This window comes from Hypomesus nipponensis, chromosome 27 (genome assembly GCF_054491055.1).
Source record: "Hypomesus nipponensis isolate SF chromosome 27, ASM5449105v1, whole genome shotgun sequence".
Taxonomy (NCBI): domain Eukaryota; kingdom Metazoa; phylum Chordata; class Actinopteri; order Osmeriformes; family Osmeridae; genus Hypomesus; species Hypomesus nipponensis.
Genome location: NC_140387.1, coordinates 4,832,558 through 4,851,132, shown reverse-complemented (window position 1 = coordinate 4,851,132; position 18,575 = coordinate 4,832,558). Strand labels below are relative to the sequence as shown.

General features: G+C 44.4%; 3 protein-coding genes across 8 annotated transcripts in view; all 3 read right to left on the bottom strand.

Annotated features, from left to right (window-relative positions):
* LOC146220509 (electrogenic sodium bicarbonate cotransporter 1-like) overlaps window positions 1-8,811 on the bottom strand; it is a 31,472-nt gene extending 22,661 nt beyond the window's left edge. For all 6 annotated transcript variants that reach the window (XM_084693874.1, XM_084693875.1, XM_084693877.1 and 3 more), the window contains exons 1-3: window positions 8,317-8,811; window positions 2,742-2,815; window positions 874-1,053 (exon numbers count right to left, since the gene is read on the bottom strand). In XM_084693874.1, the coding sequence (XP_084550000.1) occupies window positions 874-1,053; window positions 2,742-2,815; window positions 8,317-8,336 (274 nt within the window). In that variant the 5' untranslated portion in view covers window positions 8,337-8,811. The remainder of the gene's footprint in view (window positions 1-873; window positions 1,054-2,741; window positions 2,816-8,316) is intronic.
* Window positions 8,812-10,112: 1,301 nt separating this feature from the next.
* On the bottom strand, window positions 10,113-13,971 carry dck (deoxycytidine kinase). Its single transcript, XM_084693881.1, has 7 exons — window positions 13,778-13,971; window positions 13,150-13,265; window positions 11,934-12,127; window positions 11,422-11,569; window positions 11,167-11,282; window positions 10,747-10,846; window positions 10,113-10,392 (listed from the first exon to the last, which is right to left on the bottom strand). The coding sequence occupies exons 1-7, from the start codon at window positions 13,866-13,868 to the stop codon at window positions 10,366-10,368; spliced, it is 792 nt and encodes a 263-aa protein (XP_084550007.1). The 5' UTR covers window positions 13,869-13,971; the 3' UTR covers window positions 10,113-10,365.
* A 129-nt stretch (window positions 13,972-14,100) lies between these two features.
* On the bottom strand, window positions 14,101-18,544 carry LOC146220507 (MOB kinase activator 1B). The gene is made up of 6 exons (XM_084693866.1): window positions 18,241-18,544; window positions 17,311-17,477; window positions 16,542-16,635; window positions 16,300-16,433; window positions 16,005-16,168; window positions 14,101-15,854 (listed from the first exon to the last, which is right to left on the bottom strand). The coding sequence occupies exons 1-6, from the start codon at window positions 18,252-18,254 to the stop codon at window positions 15,777-15,779; spliced, it is 651 nt and encodes a 216-aa protein (XP_084549992.1). The 5' UTR covers window positions 18,255-18,544; the 3' UTR covers window positions 14,101-15,776.
* Between the last annotated feature and the right edge of the window lie 31 nt (window positions 18,545-18,575).

Sequence of the window (18,575 nt, the reverse complement as noted above, 5' to 3'; positions counted from 1 at the left end):
CGGCACCAAGCGCCATCCGTCTCCTGGGAATTCAGCTGCTAAAACCGCCCGTGTCTTTTCGCTCTGCACGGACCACAGCTACAGCACAAGAGAGTTTCTATCGATATGCCAATGGTCATGTGCACTGAGAGAGCTCCTTCCGTGCGTGGAGGAGCTCCTTTTAGTTCAACCTCTGCATGAGGCTGTGAAAGACACGTGACAGGTAGAATGGACAGGTATGAAGAGAAGGGGGTTCTGAGGTAGGCAAGTTCCTACAAGTCCTTCTTCACCAAGTGGAGTATAACAAGACGACACAGGAGCTGTCTGCTGTGGGAAACAGCTGGGTATCAGGGAGATCTATGTGAAACAACAGTTTTTACTGGACACTGGCTTGAACTCTGGGGTCTTGGACTGGTGTGGACATTCAACTACAAGTCTGGGGTGGATCTGATGTCATTTTGGGGGATATCTTCAATGTTAACCCTTGTGTTATCTTCGGGTCATTGTGACCCTTCAGTCATTGAGACAACTTTACCTCATACAAAAATAAAGTGAAGCGTTTTCTTTGAACTGTCGGCCTGTCTCACACCCCCCACAGCGCGAACGTTATAAGAAAATGCTTTTTATTTGTTTTTGTTTTTGTTTTGGGTACAGTTGTCGCAGCACAATGATTGGTCGTTGTGAACCTGCGGGTTACTGTGACCCGAAGACAGCACAAGGGTTAAAATAACGCTTGCAATTGAATATGTAGGAGAATTTGGAGCCGGACTAAAAGGTTGGCATGTTGTGAACACGTGCCTGACTGGCTGATGGAATTCTTGACTTCAATGCAGGGGAGTCGCGTAGTCTAAAGATGCTTCGACCTGAAACAGAAGCGATCGGGTTGGTACTTACTGAGGGGCATGAGGATGTTGGGGGAGGCCTCGTCTGCATTCTCGCCGTCCGACTTGTCTCCGCCCTCCACATTCAGCTCCACCCTCTCCCTCTTCTCCTTGTGGCCAGACTTGCGTCGGTGACGTCGTCTGCGGTGGTAGCTCTTGGGCACGTGCACGCCGATGTACACCGTGTGGTGGCCTGCCATAGCACAGGGGACGCAGGTCAGATTACCACAACTGTTACACACAGGAAATTACATTAATCCTGCATGTTGGTAATCCACGACAAAACGGAGGAAATGCATATCACAAAAACAAAGGATGAGCTCACAGATCCTAGCAAGGCCAGTGAGAGAGAGAGAGAGAGAGAGAGAGAGAGAGAGAGGGGGGGGGGTTCTGGTCTTGTCTGTGGACACGTTCATGCTAACTGACCCATTAAAACAAGAACCGGCATCCAGGTTCGGTTGAGCTAGCGGGCTATTCTTCAGAACTCAAGTCACACATGCCTGTCACACACACAGCCTGCCCATGGTCGGCAGTTTCCCCATGGGTCCATCTGGACCGGATTTGTCCTCCTCCTGACACACTCTGAGGATGTAAATAAATACCAACTACTTCCTGTACAGTGCAGCTCATACAGGAAATGGCTGACCATCTCCAGGAAGTCATTTTGTAGGGAACGCAACGGTCCCAAGCCAGATGTAGAGCAGTCCTTAAGGCCAAATATTCCGCCTTGTATGTCATTTTCCATGATCACTTATGCACACTGATGTTCCTCATCATCAATAACAGTCCAAAAAAGCAAGAGAAATAGCACAATAAAGTGCGGGAGCGATAAAATAACTCTATACTCATGAAACCACACGTTCAAAGTCAACTGAAGACAACCATTCATTGACTGATGTGAACAGATTATTTGGTGTAACATCATTTTCATTCTCTCAATGTCCCTTTTCCTTGGAAATGGGTTGGTCCATGATCTGGTGCACCCCCACAAACACATGCCGTAGGAAGGAGAGAAGAAACTCTTAACTCTCCCTTTCATTGGGTATCTCACTATAACCGTACTGCGCAGACTTACCTCACCTTACAATGGCACTTCCCTTGCAAAAAGGCAAAGTTATTGTAAATACATTTTAAAATGAGTGGATATGTATATCACTTCCAAAAGGACACAACATAACCTGCGAGTTAACGATTTATCAGATACCCGACCTGACCTCATTAGTGTTTTCGGTTGAGTTAAACAAGTTGCCGTGTTCCCACACAAGGTTAAGACAAAGTCTGGTTTCAACTCCAACCCTGGGGGCATGCTCGGCCAGAATCTCACAGACAAGTGAAAGAGCTGGCAGCCATTACTGTGTACACACAGCCCAGTCGCTCCTCAAACTGTGAGTACGTTCTTTGTGTGTGCACGTGCACGCAGGTCTGAGAAATATCAGCGTGTTCCTCTGCGAACGTGTGTGTACACAGAGCGTGAGTGAGTAGTGTACGTGTTATGCTTCTGTGCAGTTAGCTGATGGCTAGGTCTGTCCTGAAGGATTATGGAGGTAAACGTCTTCACGGGGAGAGAAAGAGTGGGTGCCTGCTAAACCAGCCCGCTCCACATCTGGATTTTCTATTCTAATCCCTCTACGATTTCATCCCTATGCTGGTGTGGGAAAACGTACAGCCATCCGAGTCAGCGACCTGGAGACAAAGACCGACTGAGTATTATGGGATGGGGCTGGTGTGACGTGGGCAAGCTAACGGCGAGAATTGATGCCGGATTGGGGGCAAAGCAGATCTAGAAGAAAAAAGGGAGGGAGACGGAGGGAAAAGGGGAGCGAGAACAGAGGGGGGGGGGGGGGGGGGGGGGGATCAAGAAAGAGTGACTAGTGATCTCACCTTCGACCTCCTCCGCGTCACAGATGTGCTTGACGAAAGCCGCCCCTCGGTCCAGGACAGCCTCATCCTCCACCCTGCATGGACAAGCAAGAAGCCCGGTGAGAACAGGCCGCACAGCAGAGAGAGCGCCACATCAGGCAGCACGACCCGTGAACCGGTCACAGGTTGGCGTCGCCACCCCTAGCCGAACTTCTGAGACGATGCTCAGCGCACGCGCTCATACGCCCCCACACGCTGGCTCAAGCGTGGCTTGGTCCCGTTTATCTGCTGCTCTGTCGTCTCCATAAGGATCCAGTTTCTCCTGAGTGTTTCAGAGGGATTTTGGTTGCCAGGATCAGCTTGTTTTGACACACAGAACCTCCCCCCCACACACACACACATTCGGCCACATCTGTCTGTTTTAGAGCCTGGACGTCAGTTATGCGTTCCCATGAAATACAAGCCTGATAATTATCCCTATTCATGAGTTGTATTCATCTACATACAATGCCTGAATCCTGCTAGGTATCCACTTATTCTTCTACCTGTTAAACTTGTCAAACTCTCATTGTGAAATTACCAAGGGAGATAGCAGAGGATCCACCTACTTCAATAGAATACTCCCACAAGACAATAAAAATGTGTATTGTAAATGTAATCTTCAGTCATATCCTTTCTCTGCTGCCCATTCGGTTCAGCCAAGACAAAATACAAAAATATTTGTAAAAGATACTTTTGTAAAACCAAAAAACGTATCTACCCAGAGACAGTTGGAAAGATACAGGAAAGCAGGAAGAGAGAGGGGGAGACATCCAGGAAATGCCACGAGCCGGAATCATCAAACGTGCACCGCAGAGTTACGGCTGTAGCCTTTGTGGCAACCACACTCTACCCAGTGAGCCACCGGCACACCCAGTCAAAAGACATTGTCAAGTGGTTAATCATTATTCAAATGGAGCTGGGCAGGTGGTGTAACCATGTCCTGCATTCCACTTCTTTAAAACATAGGATGTCATAATCCCACATAGCATATTTCCACTCTCGCGAAACAGGTTTGACCATTCTTTGGCCCGGCTGCTTGGATGAGGGACAAATGAAGTTGGAAATAAAGAAACAGCGATGCTCCACTTTCTGCAGTTCTATGCATGTCGGCAAACGCGTACATTTCTTCATAGCATGTCCACGCATGCATGTCTGAGCTGAGGGCTGATGACGCATGCGCTGGGGGGTGTGTGAGTGTGTGTGTGTGAATGTGGTGCTGTCAAAGTGGCATATCCTGACTGACTGTGAGAGGCACTGCGACATGACAGGCATGTAGTACACTGTTTCAGCCAGAGCTCGCTGTCGTTTCCTGCTGTACGCGGAAACGGTGGTGTTTCCTGTAGTTCCCGGTACACTCAGCAGCTGTTGCCTTGATAAATCAGGCGACCTTCTCTTCCAAGGGGAGGGGGAAAACAGTGGCTTCTCATTTCAAGGCCACTCCACACCAGGCTGAGCCTGGCCTGGCCTCATGAGTGCATCAGGACTGCATGGAATTGGCAGCGATTATTCAGCATGGGATGCACAGGAAGGGACACTCTAACCCGCATCCGAGTTCCCTCTTGGAGGTCTGATTTACATCAAACAGAAGTTATCGTCTTTCCGTTTTATATCCATCACTTCCCCTAAACACAAACAGATTAGTCAGACAGTCTTAAGACTGAAAACGTGTATGTGGAGGGATTAGCTGAAACACTATCTGCCCACCAGCACTGGTATGAGAACCATCCGCACTGAAACAAATCTACCTGTGTCGCACAATGCATGTCTGACATTCAGCTGATGAGGCCATCTCTGGAAGACACTGATCCTGTGACAGAAACTGGGCTGCGCGCCGATACGGTTTCTTGCCTACCCTCATCCTCCCCCGCCGCTGCTCTCAGAAGAAACCGGAATCTTTACCGCAGACAGCATCACTTTCCCTCACTGCTGCACCCCTGGATAATGTCAAAACCAGTTTGAAAGAGAGTTGGGATGGATGGGTGGGTGGGGAGGGTGTGTGTGTGTGTGTGTGTGTGTTGGGGGTGGGGGGGTTGGTACACAAACTCCTATATAAACAAAGACAGGAAGGATGTGACTTGTTCTTATGATAGCACTGCAGACTCTTCTGCATGGACCTTATCCTCCCATATCTAGCTTTGGGATTTTGCGGTGGGGGCAGGAGAGGTGCAGCACTGAAGTCCTGCTCACTGATCAAACGACAGCCCGCCTGGCTTGTTGCCACGGTGCCAAGCGGCGCCAACACAGACTTGGTTCATCATTGTTGGTGGAGAGGACAGGACAGGTTCCCACAAAGCATTTGGCGTTGGGGAGGGATCAGAGCCTAACCCCACACAACAGCTTAGAACGTCTTTGCATCTTTCATAATGATAAAGCAGGGAATGAGAACAAGAAAAGAAAGCTGTCGCAAACCTTAATCTCTTCTTCTTCTTCTTCTTCTTCTTCTTCCTCCTCACTGTCTCAACAGTTTGTGCTTTCCCTCGAGGCAAGAGAGTATGCAAGAAAGCTCACGAGCCTCGAGTGGCTTCGTCACCGTGGACGCCTGTAGCCCCCATTAAGTCAGTATCACAGTCCCCGAGGTGTCATTGACAGTGAGGTCAAGTCTTCCTCTGAGGCACCATGTAAGGAAATGGGAAAATGTCTGCCCTGACAGCTGCCGGCACAGGGGGCAAGGGAAAGTGCCACGGGTGCATAAGGTCAGTTGTCAATGCCTTTCCCCATCAAGGGTATAGAAATAGAGGAAGCTGAATGCATGCTTTAATTAGGTTTGTAGCACAAACGGTCACCCCGTACAGAGGCTGTGAGTCGTGGCGAGGTACATTGTTTAAGGTTGCGAAACTGGACTTTTCCGATGATCGGGTTCCGGATGACACATGATCAGTACCACCTTACGGAAACATAGTTGTGCGTAGCTTCTCCAATATGTTTGAAATCATGTAACTGACCTCTTCACCCTTTCAGTGCACGGGATCGTGTACAATAGACGCCATGAGCCAAAGGAAGACATCTGAACTTTGAAAGTGCCCAGATACTTGACTTGAGAAGTGTCTGTTTAGGAATTTGAACATCGGCCAAGCCTTATTCTTTCTTTCACTAACAGCTCTTCTTTTAGATACAAACCCTCCAGTAGAACCAGACGTGTCGCATTTAGCAAGAGCCTTTAGAGCGGCCTTTTCACACAGGCCTTTGGCAGTGTATCAGTGTGACTGGGGTGTGGAGTTGGGGGGGGGGGGGGCCTGGTGAAGCAGGTCAAGTAACAGGAAAAGGGCCTTCAGTGTTCGGTCTAACCTTAACCACACAAGACTGTAAAGAGAGGGAAAGGAGTGGAGGTCAAGTTGCAAGCTCATTGCCAGTGATATCAGGGCTCGGGACCCCAGTGAATCACTCCATACCGAGGGCTCTGACAGGGACAACCTTATGCGGAATATGTAGCGCAAGGCTCAGAAGAGGTGTGGAGAGTTTGACATCCTCATTTTTGGGGGGAGCAAAAATATAAAAAAAGATAGATGGAAACCTTGGTTACATCCTCCTGAACCATTTGATAGAAAAAAAAATACATAGTTCATAACCCTAAACTTTATTCATTCAAATGGCATTTATTATTACCAGCAGGGAAGTGAATTGAAGTGATTGGATTCAGGCAAAATCATATTCTACAAAGCTTCTTAGTGCTCATGAAGAATTTGGTGTGAACTCTCACCAAAAGGTGTGAGTCCATTGACACATCCACACCGAGCTTGATGTTAGAACAGGAGCATTTCACACCTCTTCCCACACCTTTGTGTGCAGCAGATTGTTGTGTCAAACTTAAGGTCATCATAGCTGTGGTTTGGCCTGTCAGGCCCTAGTTGGATACTGAGGTATATTACACTGGTCTCCAGAGGTCATTGACACATCCTGGGATTACCTGCAATACAGGTAGCCTACACTCCCTCCTCAGACTCAGGGAAGAATGAGAGGCAGAAGGATAGTGTGTTGCTGCCATCCAGACCATGCTATGCTCTGACTTCTCACTCGAGGACGTGTTGGTGACCTCCTGCTCCAAGATTAGCATGTCAGTGCGTGAGGAACCAGGATCAGCAGCTCAGAATCAGGAATCGGGATGATCCTCAGCTCCTGACAGCCTGACTCACCAAATCCCACCAACCAGGTCCACCCTGAAGGTCTTTATGTAAGCTCAGCAACCTCCTGAGAGGCTATGGGAGAACCCTTAGCACACACATGCACAGCTAGCAACAAGCAACACAGCTTGGCAACGAGTGCAGACCTTTAATTATTCAAGACCATTGCACTGATATGATTCTTTGAAAAGTTTGGCAAGTATGTTTTGTCTTTAATCACTTGAAGGAATTTCTAGTAAGCGTGACGAAACTGGATGTTTGAGTTTACAAAATCCTAATACTGTATTCCTGCACGTGAGACGTTGACCAAGAAGAAGCAACAAATGAATAAATGGATGACAAGATAACGAGGCACTAACTTCCCTGTCCTTTGTCAGAAACCACATTACTCACGACAAAAAGACAGAACAATGACAAATCGTTTGTAACTAGAGTTCTTGGCAACTTCTCGTGTGGCCTTTCTTTCTTGTCTGACATGAATTGGAATGGCTAAACCTATAACTTGCGTATAGCTTACTTGTCTAATCTAGATGGGTGTTGATAAACATGGTCTCCAACAACACACTTTAAATGACTTCACCAGATAACCATGCTAAACCCCGTCTTGCATATTAGACCAAAGAACGCCATAGGAAGTAACGTTGAGAGGTAACTGAGTGCGCGCGCTGTGCGTAATTATTGCGCGCTCCGCCGTCCACGGACAACAGCCGTGTGAACTTACTGTAGCAAATATTACACACTCCGTATGATTTTGTTGGCCCCCAAATAAACTATTGTAGTGGCACATCAAGACAGGAACTTTTTAGAACTTGAAACAATGCCTAGAGTTATTCATGGCATATGGCTAATTTAAACTTGACTAAAGATAACGTATGTCCCTCCCTTCTCGTCTGATTTAGACCAATAATCTAATTGAATGTGACAGGTTCTCGGAAAATAGATTACCGTGACCGCTCAAGCCATAGTCTCACACAAGCGGTGGTGGCGGCAACCTGCGGCTTATCCAGACCTATATTGTGTTAAACTATTGGTATTATTGAGGATCCCATTATTAAACATTTTATGCGGATGCAAATAGACGCAATGCGTTAATTTCCTGCTATTTTACAAGAAGTGATGTTGCAGATGTGCACAGTTGATAAGTCTCATTAGCTTTTATGGAACGTTCATGAACGTTCCATGCATGGATCTCAGGTTTAAGCATAAATTCAATTATACTAAGGATGTCATTACTCTGAAATTAGAATGCTTTCCACAGCCTAAACTACATCTGCGTCTCTGTAACTTCACATTATATTCAACAACCTCATGTGGTCTACTGTACCATTGATCAGATACTTATAGGCTACGCATTGCCTATTCTACTTGATATCAAGGCACATGTTGCAATGTTGACCCCAAAACCAACTGGAAATACAAGACTTAAATATACTCACTTGCTTTTCTCGGTACTCATTTTGCCAAAGTTATGTCCAGCTTTTCCTGAAGTTTGACTCCAAAGGAGTAAGCTACTGAAGTCGACGTACCGTCCTGTCCTCTTGCCCAATAAGTGTTGGCAATATATTGGTTTAGCCTACACTAAGCTATCGACCTATCGATACTAAAGAGAACTTGTTTGTTTCACGATAAATTGATTAACGTGATTAATGATGTAGGCTAAATTCACTCAGTTTCTGTCAATATGAATTAGTGATAATCACGACAAAAGTTGTTTTGAAATGTTGCACTTATCTCTTCGGAATCAAAGTCATGTTATCGATGCTACAAACTAAACATAATGTAACACCTAGATAAACCATGTTGTTAGACCTAATCACTCCATTATTTGTAAATCCTCGACATTCCGTTGTAGTTTATTACGCTGTTGCCTAAGAATGAAGAAGTACTGCGAGCCCAGCGTGTCTTTTTCCATTTTTAAGTACCTTCCCTCTTGTAACGTCACGCCACGAGTGGGAGGTAGAGGTCAGAAAACTCCGCTACGCTGGGTTGCTATAAACCCCTTTCAGTGTCTCTCACCTTTAACTCATTGGAGTTCTGGTGTAAGGGACTGATTTATTGTGTTTAATTAAATATATATTTTTACATTTAATAACTTTTCAGCTTGAGAACATTGGCCGTGGGTCATTTTCTTCATTAAAAATACACTTAATTTATAAAGCGCACACAGAACCCCACTTTCAAATGTACTTTATGGTATGTCAGGTCCAATGGTACGACGGAGCCATGCAGGGGTAATTTAAGTACCGGTATGTGTGTAAGGGACAAAACTACAAATGAATTAAAATGGTTTTTATGTGCCTTCACTCTTTCTTTGTTTTTGCTGCTGAACATAGCACCAAGAGCCAGTCTGTCGCCCTGCAAGTCTAAATTTCTCCTTCTTTTTGCCGCACTTTTTACCGTCTTGAGTGACACTACTAAATGGCCCGACAGAACCAGCACAGTGATATTACAATAAAAGAGTGATACATTACTTTGATACAATGTAAGAAGTGGAATTTTCCATACCAACCATTTACAGAAACGATTTTGGCTGTAATTGTTGTAAAACCCCAATAATACTGTGTGTATCAGACCCGTGAATATTGTGTAAGTAACACATTAACACACACAACGGTTAAGTTCACTTGACAAGAAGACATCAATGACTTGCCCACATTTCAGGACTGCAAACAGCAAAGTTCTTCAAGTTCAACCTGTATTTTACGGTAATTTGTATGCTTACTCTTGAGTCACCTTGCAATAATTATACACATCTACAACACCAGGGTTTTGGTAAACCAATAACTGTAATTTAAACATTTAGTTACCTTATTGCATAGCCATCTCTGTGAATCACCTGTGTGTCTTTTGCTTATTCAGCAAATCTAAGGTGCTTTAGATGTTCTATGTTGCAAAACAATATACCACATTACCTTTTTGAGAAATGGTCAAATACTGACATTGGCCCTAGATGGCACTATGGCGTAAATGGCATAAATCTTATAGATTCAACTGTCAAATACTGTATATAAACACTTTTATAGTTTAGCCTGCCTAGTTCAATTCATGCCAGGAATATGTCAAAGAAAAGATATTGACGTTGTCACAAACCCACACAAATTCCGTATCATACTGGACCCCAACAGCAGCAGCAGCAGCAGATTTGCTCATCTAAAGTTAATATAGGAGACTTCATAAATAAAACAAGTTTACAAATGTTTGCATTGAAACAGTCAGTGAAACCACCATCATATCGCTCTAAAATGTATTATTTTTATTTCCTTTTCCCATGTACATTGGTCTTTATAAATAAAACGTGCGTAAGAAAAAATCTTTACAAAAATGGCCTTGAAGGAAAGTACACTTTAGCTATAAGATAAGTACATTTAAAATGCTTTGAGTGAATGAGAGACATTGTTGTAATGACAAAATATCTTCAATCACAGTTTAATCATCCCTGTGATTGGATTCCGTCCTCTGCACAGGCACCAATCATCTGCTGCGGTCTACAATGAGCTGAGGAAGTCTTTGACCTGAAATAGGCAGAACAGTTAGCACAATATACATACAGTGACATTATGTGTGTAGCTATATGTTTGAGAAGACATCATGCGTAGCGCTGGTATTTACCATCGGCATAGAAACGGTTGCATGCTTTTGGTCAGGCTTCAGTTCCCTTAGGGAAACTGTGTGTGTGTGTGTATGTGTTTATGCACATGTTGTTGTGAAGTCATAAAACAGGAAGTTTGAAACAGTCAAGCACCATGTTTTCTTGAAACATAAAAAACAAGCTAAATATAGTCCCGTCCATTCCTTAGTGCTTATTTCACATAAGTGTTACCTATGTTTATCCAAACATATTTAGAATAAGGTGCAACACGTCTCACCTTTTCCACCATGTTGGCACATTTGATTTGGTCCCCTTTAAAGTCTTCATTCACGTCCAGAGTCAGAACAGGCACGTTGTTCAGATACTCAAACTCCATACTGGTGGTCAAAAGATCAAATGAGACATGAGTCATTGACTTCCACAATGCTTATGCAAGCATCTATCGGCAGCAATGATTGTCTACGCGAGTAGGAACTCATGCAATCCATCTTTTTTAAGGAAACGTTCGGCTCACAATCGACCTGAGAAACAAACCAAACCGATGTCCTAACTCTTTATCGAAACACATTCCGAAATCATAAATTACCTATTAAATACCTAATCCTCTAGAGTCCACACTGACAACCCCCCCCGCCCCCCTCCCCCTCTCACTCACAAACATTCTACAACGTAAGCAGGTTGCGCGTCGGGGCCTCACCGCATGGTTTTGTGCTGCAGCCAGCTCTCATGTTTGAAGTGGAGCTTCTCCATGTACTCCAGAGGGATGCCCTGCTCTTCCTCTCGGCCTCGGAGGTGCAGCCGCTCTAAACACCTCTGCAAACACGCAAAAAAATGGGTATTTTCATCGAATACGTCTTACTCTTCTGCTTCTCCCCTGGCAGCTTCTCAACCGACAGCGCAGGATGGGAAGTGAGAGACGGCGAGCGCGGGGGGACTGTGTGCGGGAACGTACCTCCGGTGCGGCTCTGAGGTAGACGATGCCGTCCAGCTCAATGTGTTTTCCAAACTGATGGTGGAGCCAGCCATGCCAGTCCTGGTAGATGGCCCACTCTGTGTCGTTGAGACACTCGCTCTCATACAAGTTGGCGGCAAAGATGTACCTACGGGGATACCACGCCAGAGTAAAACGTGTCATTTTGAAGGTCCGTCACTACATGTGAGGAAGAATGAGGAAAAAGTTCTAGGAAATCATAGGTCACATCCAGGGCCGGCCCGAGCCTTTATGGGGCCTTACGCAAAATTGATTTGGGGGCCCCTCGGCGTCGCTTATCGGTGCCGATTTAAAAAAAGAATATATATATATTTTTACATAATACATTAAAATGTGATTTAATGTGCTCTTGGGGGACCCTCTGGTAGCCACAGGGGCCCTAAGCAGCCTCTTAGTTTGCTTATGCCTTGGGCCGGCCCTGGCCACATCCAGTCACGCTCACTCAAGGCAGTCATCGACGCTGGCGTCCATACCTGTCGCTGTAGACGGAACGCTCAAAGAACTGGACGGGGTTCTCGGCTTCCCGGAGCTTGCCCTGTGTGGATTTGATCTGAGCGCGTACTCTGCTCATACAGGCGTAGGTCTGGAAGGTGTATGCCCACCTCTCGGGCTTCTCATACATCATCTGCAGGACATTGCCGCCGCTCTTCTGAGAGGTGGTGAGCTCCTGCGAGCAAGGAGTTGGGTTACTTCTTCGGAGTTCTAATATAAAAAAGACAATCATCATGCCACTTGAACTGAATGTAGATGGCTTGGTGAATAAAGGCCCCCTAGTGGACAACGTGAGAATGGGCTCTGATGGCACACCAGCAGTGGAGGAGTCAGTGCAGCTCCCACTTGCTCAGAATGGTTCACGCTGTGCTTAGAATAATGAGATTGAAAAATGCTGACGGTCTAAACGGAGGTCTTTGCTTGTGTGTCCTGTCTGGGTGTTCATAGATAAGTGGCTCACGATGAAGGGGTTCGAGAGAATAATGAACAAGATGGAACGGTTCATCTGGAGGTTTGGCGGGGGTAGTTTGAGCCAGACCATGTGTATAGGGGGGAGAGCAGAGGGTCTGAGGACTACGATCGGACATGCTCAGCTGTTCAGGGCAGCGCCATCTGTTCCTCTGGGTGTGTAATCTAACATACTGACCAGAGCGGACTAGGACAGATGGCAGCTGCATTCAAAACTCAGTTTAATACAACCAACCATACAAGCGCACACACACAGATACTTGAGTCAAATGCTAAGTTTTGAAACCGAGATTTATCTCGGGTGGGGCACACAATCTGGATGTTGTGATGAGCCCGTGATGAAATTCTGAGGTAAATTGACAATGCATTAAGGGATTGTAAATGGCCTGCCCATTCATCCTTAACAAAGCCTCTTTAACATGCCATTCTCCAGTGACAAGATCCAAATTCCCTCATTATTCCAGGGATTAATGACCAATCTCATCTCATTGCAGATCTATTAGAGGTGTCTCCATGCCAGAACACAGGGCAGTCTTGTGATAAAGCTCTACACCCTATAATAATCTCATCGAGTTTTCCAAGGGCTGAGACAGTACAGTCATCAGAGATGTATCAACCAATTATTACACCAATAGCTTGACTGTAAATTATTTGAACCACCTTCAATACAAACAACCCCTCATTGTTGATTTTCACTCAGGCTTAAGGTAAAGTGAATGTTTTATTTACCTCAAAATCACTCATCTGGGTTTGTACATTGCACCACCTAGCGATTGGTTCAGGTACAACTTCCCAGTCATTGCTCTGCTCCTCCAAGAGGCGCACAAATGTCGATTTGCCCGCCGCTGTAGAGGAAATGCGGAAGTAAGACAATGGATGAATTAAGTGTATTAACGTTAAAGTTATGGATTCTTTCCGATACATGTCATAATGTATTGACACTTGTATTACCAGATGTCCAGGTAGTTCTACAAATAACCCATAATATGGACATGCGCGTGAAGATATAATTCGACCTCATGACAGTATACATTTTCAGCGCGGGACTTTTTGCATCTGCATCTATGGACTACAACTAAAAAGCTAGCTTAGATAAGGGCCTATTTTAGGCCTATAGACAATTTGACGAGCCAAAACTTGTAATGCAATGACAAATACCGACTTAAAAGATGTGCCAACACTTAACTGATTGCACAAACGCGCAGAGCCTACACAGTCATTAATTATGGTCGCTTATATCCAATTAAGTAATACGTAATTAAGTATAGTGTCATCAAATAACAGAACCACGATCGTGTATTTACGTTGTAACCTACTGCAGCCCTTCTTATTTCATGTTGCCTTTTAAGCTACTTACCAATATTGCCTTCTATTGAAATTCGCATTATTTTTTTCTCCTTACTATCGTTTACTGGACTAAGACAAGCCCTCTTCTGTGTCGACGGCATTGTTTTAAACGATATAGGTAGACGTTGTCAACTGGCAAATAAGTTGCGTCTTGGGCGCTGGTGAAGGTTTGAAGCTTTCGCGCCGTACGGAAACAGCTGCCAAAGATGTGGCAATTGCCGAACTCCGCCCACATCAATGCTTCCACTGTCTTCACTTGCCCCGACTGCTCATCGAAGCTATTTATAGGCTACAGTTGGAGCAAATTGAGTATTAACGATACCAAAAAATAACTAACGTTTTCAAAGATCGTCTTTATTTGCCTTGTAAACAGCATTCATTCAATTCAGTAGCTTTGAAAACCCTCTCAACCACATTATTTACAACCGATTCATTTGATTATATTACAGCCAGGGGAATATACACTATAGGTACAGTCTCAACTTGTGCCATGAGTATTTTCATTTTTCATAGAGCAGAGGCATGACAAATAGATGGCTTTGTTACAATTACAACGTTTCAGGTTGTCTGATGAACAATCACATTCAATATCTAACGTATAAGCTAGACTAAATGACAACAAAGCATTTAGTAGACTTCGGAAAATATTGTGAAGAGGGTAAAGGCGAAAGTCCCCTTTAAAACTGGGCTAAAACCCAAGGATCACACCATGCTTATAAAATATGCTTTCCAAGAAACACCAAACCCTATTGTATATGCTGTGTGGGTTACATGTAATACAATTCACATCTTCCTAATAAAGAAAAGTTTAGAAAATAACATTTTAAAAAACAAAACAAGGAAATTCATTGCTTTCAACCTTTACTGCATACTCACTCTTAATTGTTATCACTTTTAGGTAAAACAAAGAGAAAAATAGAAGAGCAAAATCAATTGTTTCCACTTGAAAAATTATTGTTAAATGGTCAGAAGTACATGACTAAAATAATCAATGCTTTTCATCTCCAGTGTAAACCTAGCATAACAGTTTTTTTTTGCATAGTACAATCCATTTTCAGGTTGGGATGTCCATGCATCTGCTCTCTGAAGCACGGCACTACCAAACTCAAACGACCATACAAAAAGCATAAGAAAATCACATCTTTCATTGGGTAGTTAAGCATTGCATTGACATTCTGTGCGGGCACAAATAACATTCAGGGGAAAAAATGGAGGGCGAGAATTTAAAAACGTTTTACAAAGTGCTTCATGGCTGGTAAGATAATACAAGACACAGGCATCCTATGGGCTATAAATGTTTACTAAATGTGGAGCTGATAAGATCATAACTAACCATAAAAAACCACAGATTTATATATTGCGTGTGATCTGGGAAGGGGGGGTTCTGCATGAATCTGAGTAGGGCTAAAACTGTCTTTTCCTAGACTAGTGTTAGTTTCATCCTACAGGAAAAGGTCTACGGTACCAGATGGATAGTGAACGTGAGCCATGTTAGGCACTTGGGAATGTGGAGTTACTGGTGACTTTAAGGGACTCGATAAGTAAAGGTCTTGTAATTCTATAACAGCAGTTCAAGACCTAAGCAGAATATAGGGTTATTCATTGACTCTAGTCAGGAAATCTAGTTGGGGGGGGGGGGGAGGTGGTGGCACCAACAACTTATTTGTTCACACACTGTTGTACCACTAGAACCTTCCTAATGTATGTACCTCTTCACTTGTAGTAGGGATATTCCAATAATTTGAAGATAAATGCAAACAGAAAAGGAATACGTTTCTTGAGTTTGCCGAAACTGTTAATATAGGTTAATAAATGTACCAGCAAAAAGCTACAGCTAAAGGGTTAGGCTAACTCCATACCGTATCTCCAGGGGCCTAACAGAAGTACACCCTTCCTCAATCCTGGCCATATCAAGAACACTTCCTCATGTACTGCATACAATAGCTCTCATAGGGTGGGTATCTGTGCAAACTAAGTATAGACCACAGGCTGCAGGAATACCTCGCAGCCTATCTGTCCTTGGTTGTCAGTTTCTCAATCAGCTCCTGTAGTGGGACCAACTCTTTCCTGTCAATCAAGCCAAACTCCTGTAAAACACAAGACAATACAAGTTTCCTTTATCACGTTTTCACTCGTTTCAGCCTCGTCTCCTTTCGTTCCTGGGACAAAATCATTTCCTTAACACACCAGCCACAGACAACAACCCAACACCTCTTTGCATGTGCGGTTTACTTTACCTGTACGAAAAAGATGAAGTGTTTGAACGACGTGTTTAAATGAGCCTCCTCTTGCAGCTGCATGACAGAGTCAAAGTGCTGGTGGTAGATGTGGGCGTAAACCCGAAACAGGCGCTTCAGGATGGTCTTGGCCACTGACATGAAGTTCCGCTTGAAGGGCACACCTTGGTGGAAAACGCAAGAGATCACAACTGAGCCAAAGACAAACACGGCAGGGTCGAAGAGCGGGAAAAACAAAAGATTTGAGTGCAGTACAATCTTGAACCGAAACGGACTGTAAGACTACAACTCCCACCTATTTTGGATGGGAAAAGCGTCTCGTCATCGAGTTGGTCTTGCACCCAGGTCATTAGATAGTCAATGTACTTGGGAGCTGAACATTTGATTGGCTTCTTGATGTTGGTCCCATCTGCCCAATGGTACTCATACCTATACGAGAGAAGTTGCAATAGTCGTTGGATCATTACAAATAAATAAAAATAAAATAAAAACATGCAAACATCCAACCCGTCCATCAACATTTATGCAAACCCTTACTTGAGCCCAGCTGACATGACCGGGCAGCTTTCCTCGGTGCAGAAGTCTGTTATGGTGCCATAGAGCATGTTGATCTGGTTGAAGAAATCCACGGCTAGAAAAGAAACCCTCGTCAAGGACCCTCTCTCGTGTGCGCTCAAACATTTATACGCGGCCATCCAATCAGAAATGCGTCGAACGAACTGTCTCCGCGTAATATACATGTTGTGTCAACTCCCAGTCACATGCAGTATTATGGCACAGTCGCATCTCAAAGACGAGACTCGTGTTCAGGTCTTCCCCTTTCTTATGGCATAGAGCATCGCGTGCAGACATTGTGGGACCTGCAGTCAAAGCTAGGGGTCAGTCTGCCGTTTGCGGATCTCACCGCAGAACATCAGACCTTCCAAGAGTGAGGTCACTGGATGTGTGCTAAACAGGAAATAAGACATCCGCTGGCAGAGTCATTTAACTTAATGTAAGACTGCAAACAAAAGAGCTGGCAGTACAAAGAGGTCTGTTTCTCCCCGAGCCAACATAGCACTCCTTGGAGTGAATGTTAAAATCCTCTCCCGACAGTTAACTGAGCTGAGAGTTGACTCTACAGAAGTGAAACACAAGGTTGCTGCCACATCTCCGATCCGTTTGCAATAATCTGACGAAAGGCTTCACATTTTATGCTGCAATGTGACTTTACGTGGTTGGGCCAGGGAGTGATATTTAGGAAAACTTCTTGAAGGTCACGAGAATGTGTGTAGAAGCTGGACATGTGCAGATAGATGTTACTTACTGTTGACTGCAACCCACTCGTTCAGATCCTCTCCCTCCGGAAGCATGACTGCCATTCGGAGGTTTCCACTTCCCAGTGTAGCCTCTGCGTGTTTCAAAAGCTCATATTGATGAGAGCCCTCTGGTATGTTCTTTTTGGGTTTAAAAGTTTTGGACGACCGATTGCCACTGTGAGACAATATCAGAGGGGGAGGGGAGGGGGGGTAAAAAATGATGAGAGATATTGATCAACCAGCCACTTCTTTCCATCTTCTGGACTCAGTGGCTATCTCATACCATTCAACATAATATGACTAATACATGTTTGATATCAACACATATCGTATGGCTTGTCATGCCTTCATTATAGTTTATAAATAAGTACACATAGAACTACATCCCATTGTCTACCATAGCACGCACTTTGAAGCAGTATTAGCAAGGCAGCCAGCAAAAGCGTAGACAGGGCAAATGCGTAGACACTAGCTTGGTCTATTTCTGGTTCTTTCTGGTTGAACTTTAAACGTTGAAAAGCACCGTCAACTTCAGTCCAACGAGAATTTATCTGTCAGACGTGTTATTTTGTAGCAGCACTGGCAGCTTTCCCTAATCAAGTGATGAACTAACACGCAGTTAGGGTGACCCTAAGTTAGGGCTCATACTACTAGTTAATTTGTAGGCTAAGTCAATTCCTGACAATTAAAATAGGCTACACTATGGAAAGAAATAGTCATCTGCTACAGTAACTGGCTAGCCATTATTTTAAAATCATAAATACTGCTGAAGAAGCAGTCAAACAAAAAACAAAATCCCCAGGTCATTTGTATTGCCAGTTGATGGACTCGCTAAATGTCGCTCAGTTCACCCAAAACAAATACCAAAACATTGAAAGAAATAGGTCTTGAACTTCCAACACAATGATCCACAGTAGATATCTAGCTAACAAACTTACAATAGAAAGCTCATCTTTCTGAGGACGGGGAAAACGAGGCCTCGGTGTTAAAACTGAAGTCAAGCTGCTGTGGTCAGTAATACTAATAGCTAGCTGTAGTCCAGTTGCTGGCCTGTTGTTGCTAGAACCAGAAGATTGTCAAAAACGTGGACTTTAGCTTTAACAGTTATCCCCTTACAGAAAACGTCGACTAACCACTCTGGAACTACAGGCAAAAATGTACAGCATATTATGAAAAGACGTCGCGGGATAGCTTCCAGCTAGCTAACATCAGATCAGAGGAGACGTGTGCACAGTGAGTGAATGCGCGTGCACCCTATTTCACATCCACTCTC

Bases quoted from the DNA above. Each gene is read 5' to 3' on its own strand.
- dck (XM_084693881.1), bottom strand. From the start codon at position 13,868: ATGCCGTCGACACAGAAGAGGGCTTGTCTTAGTCCAGTAAACGATAGT. The intron at 12,128-13,149 runs GTAAATAAAACA...CCTTGCTCGCAG, and splicing joins CCCAGATGAGTGATTTTGAG to GAGCTCACCACCTCTCAGAA. The intron at 10,393-10,746 runs GTGAGACGTGTT...TGCCTATTTCAG, and splicing joins GTGCCAACATGGTGGAAAAG to GTCAAAGACTTCCTCAGCTC.
- LOC146220507 (XM_084693866.1), bottom strand. The intron at 16,636-17,310 runs GTAAGTAACATC...TTTCTTTTCTAG, and splicing joins CGAGTGGGTTGCAGTCAACA to CCGTGGATTTCTTCAACCAG. The intron at 16,169-16,299 runs GTGGGAGTTGTA...TTTTCCACCAAG, and splicing joins GCTTTTCCCATCCAAAATAG to GTGTGCCCTTCAAGCGGAAC.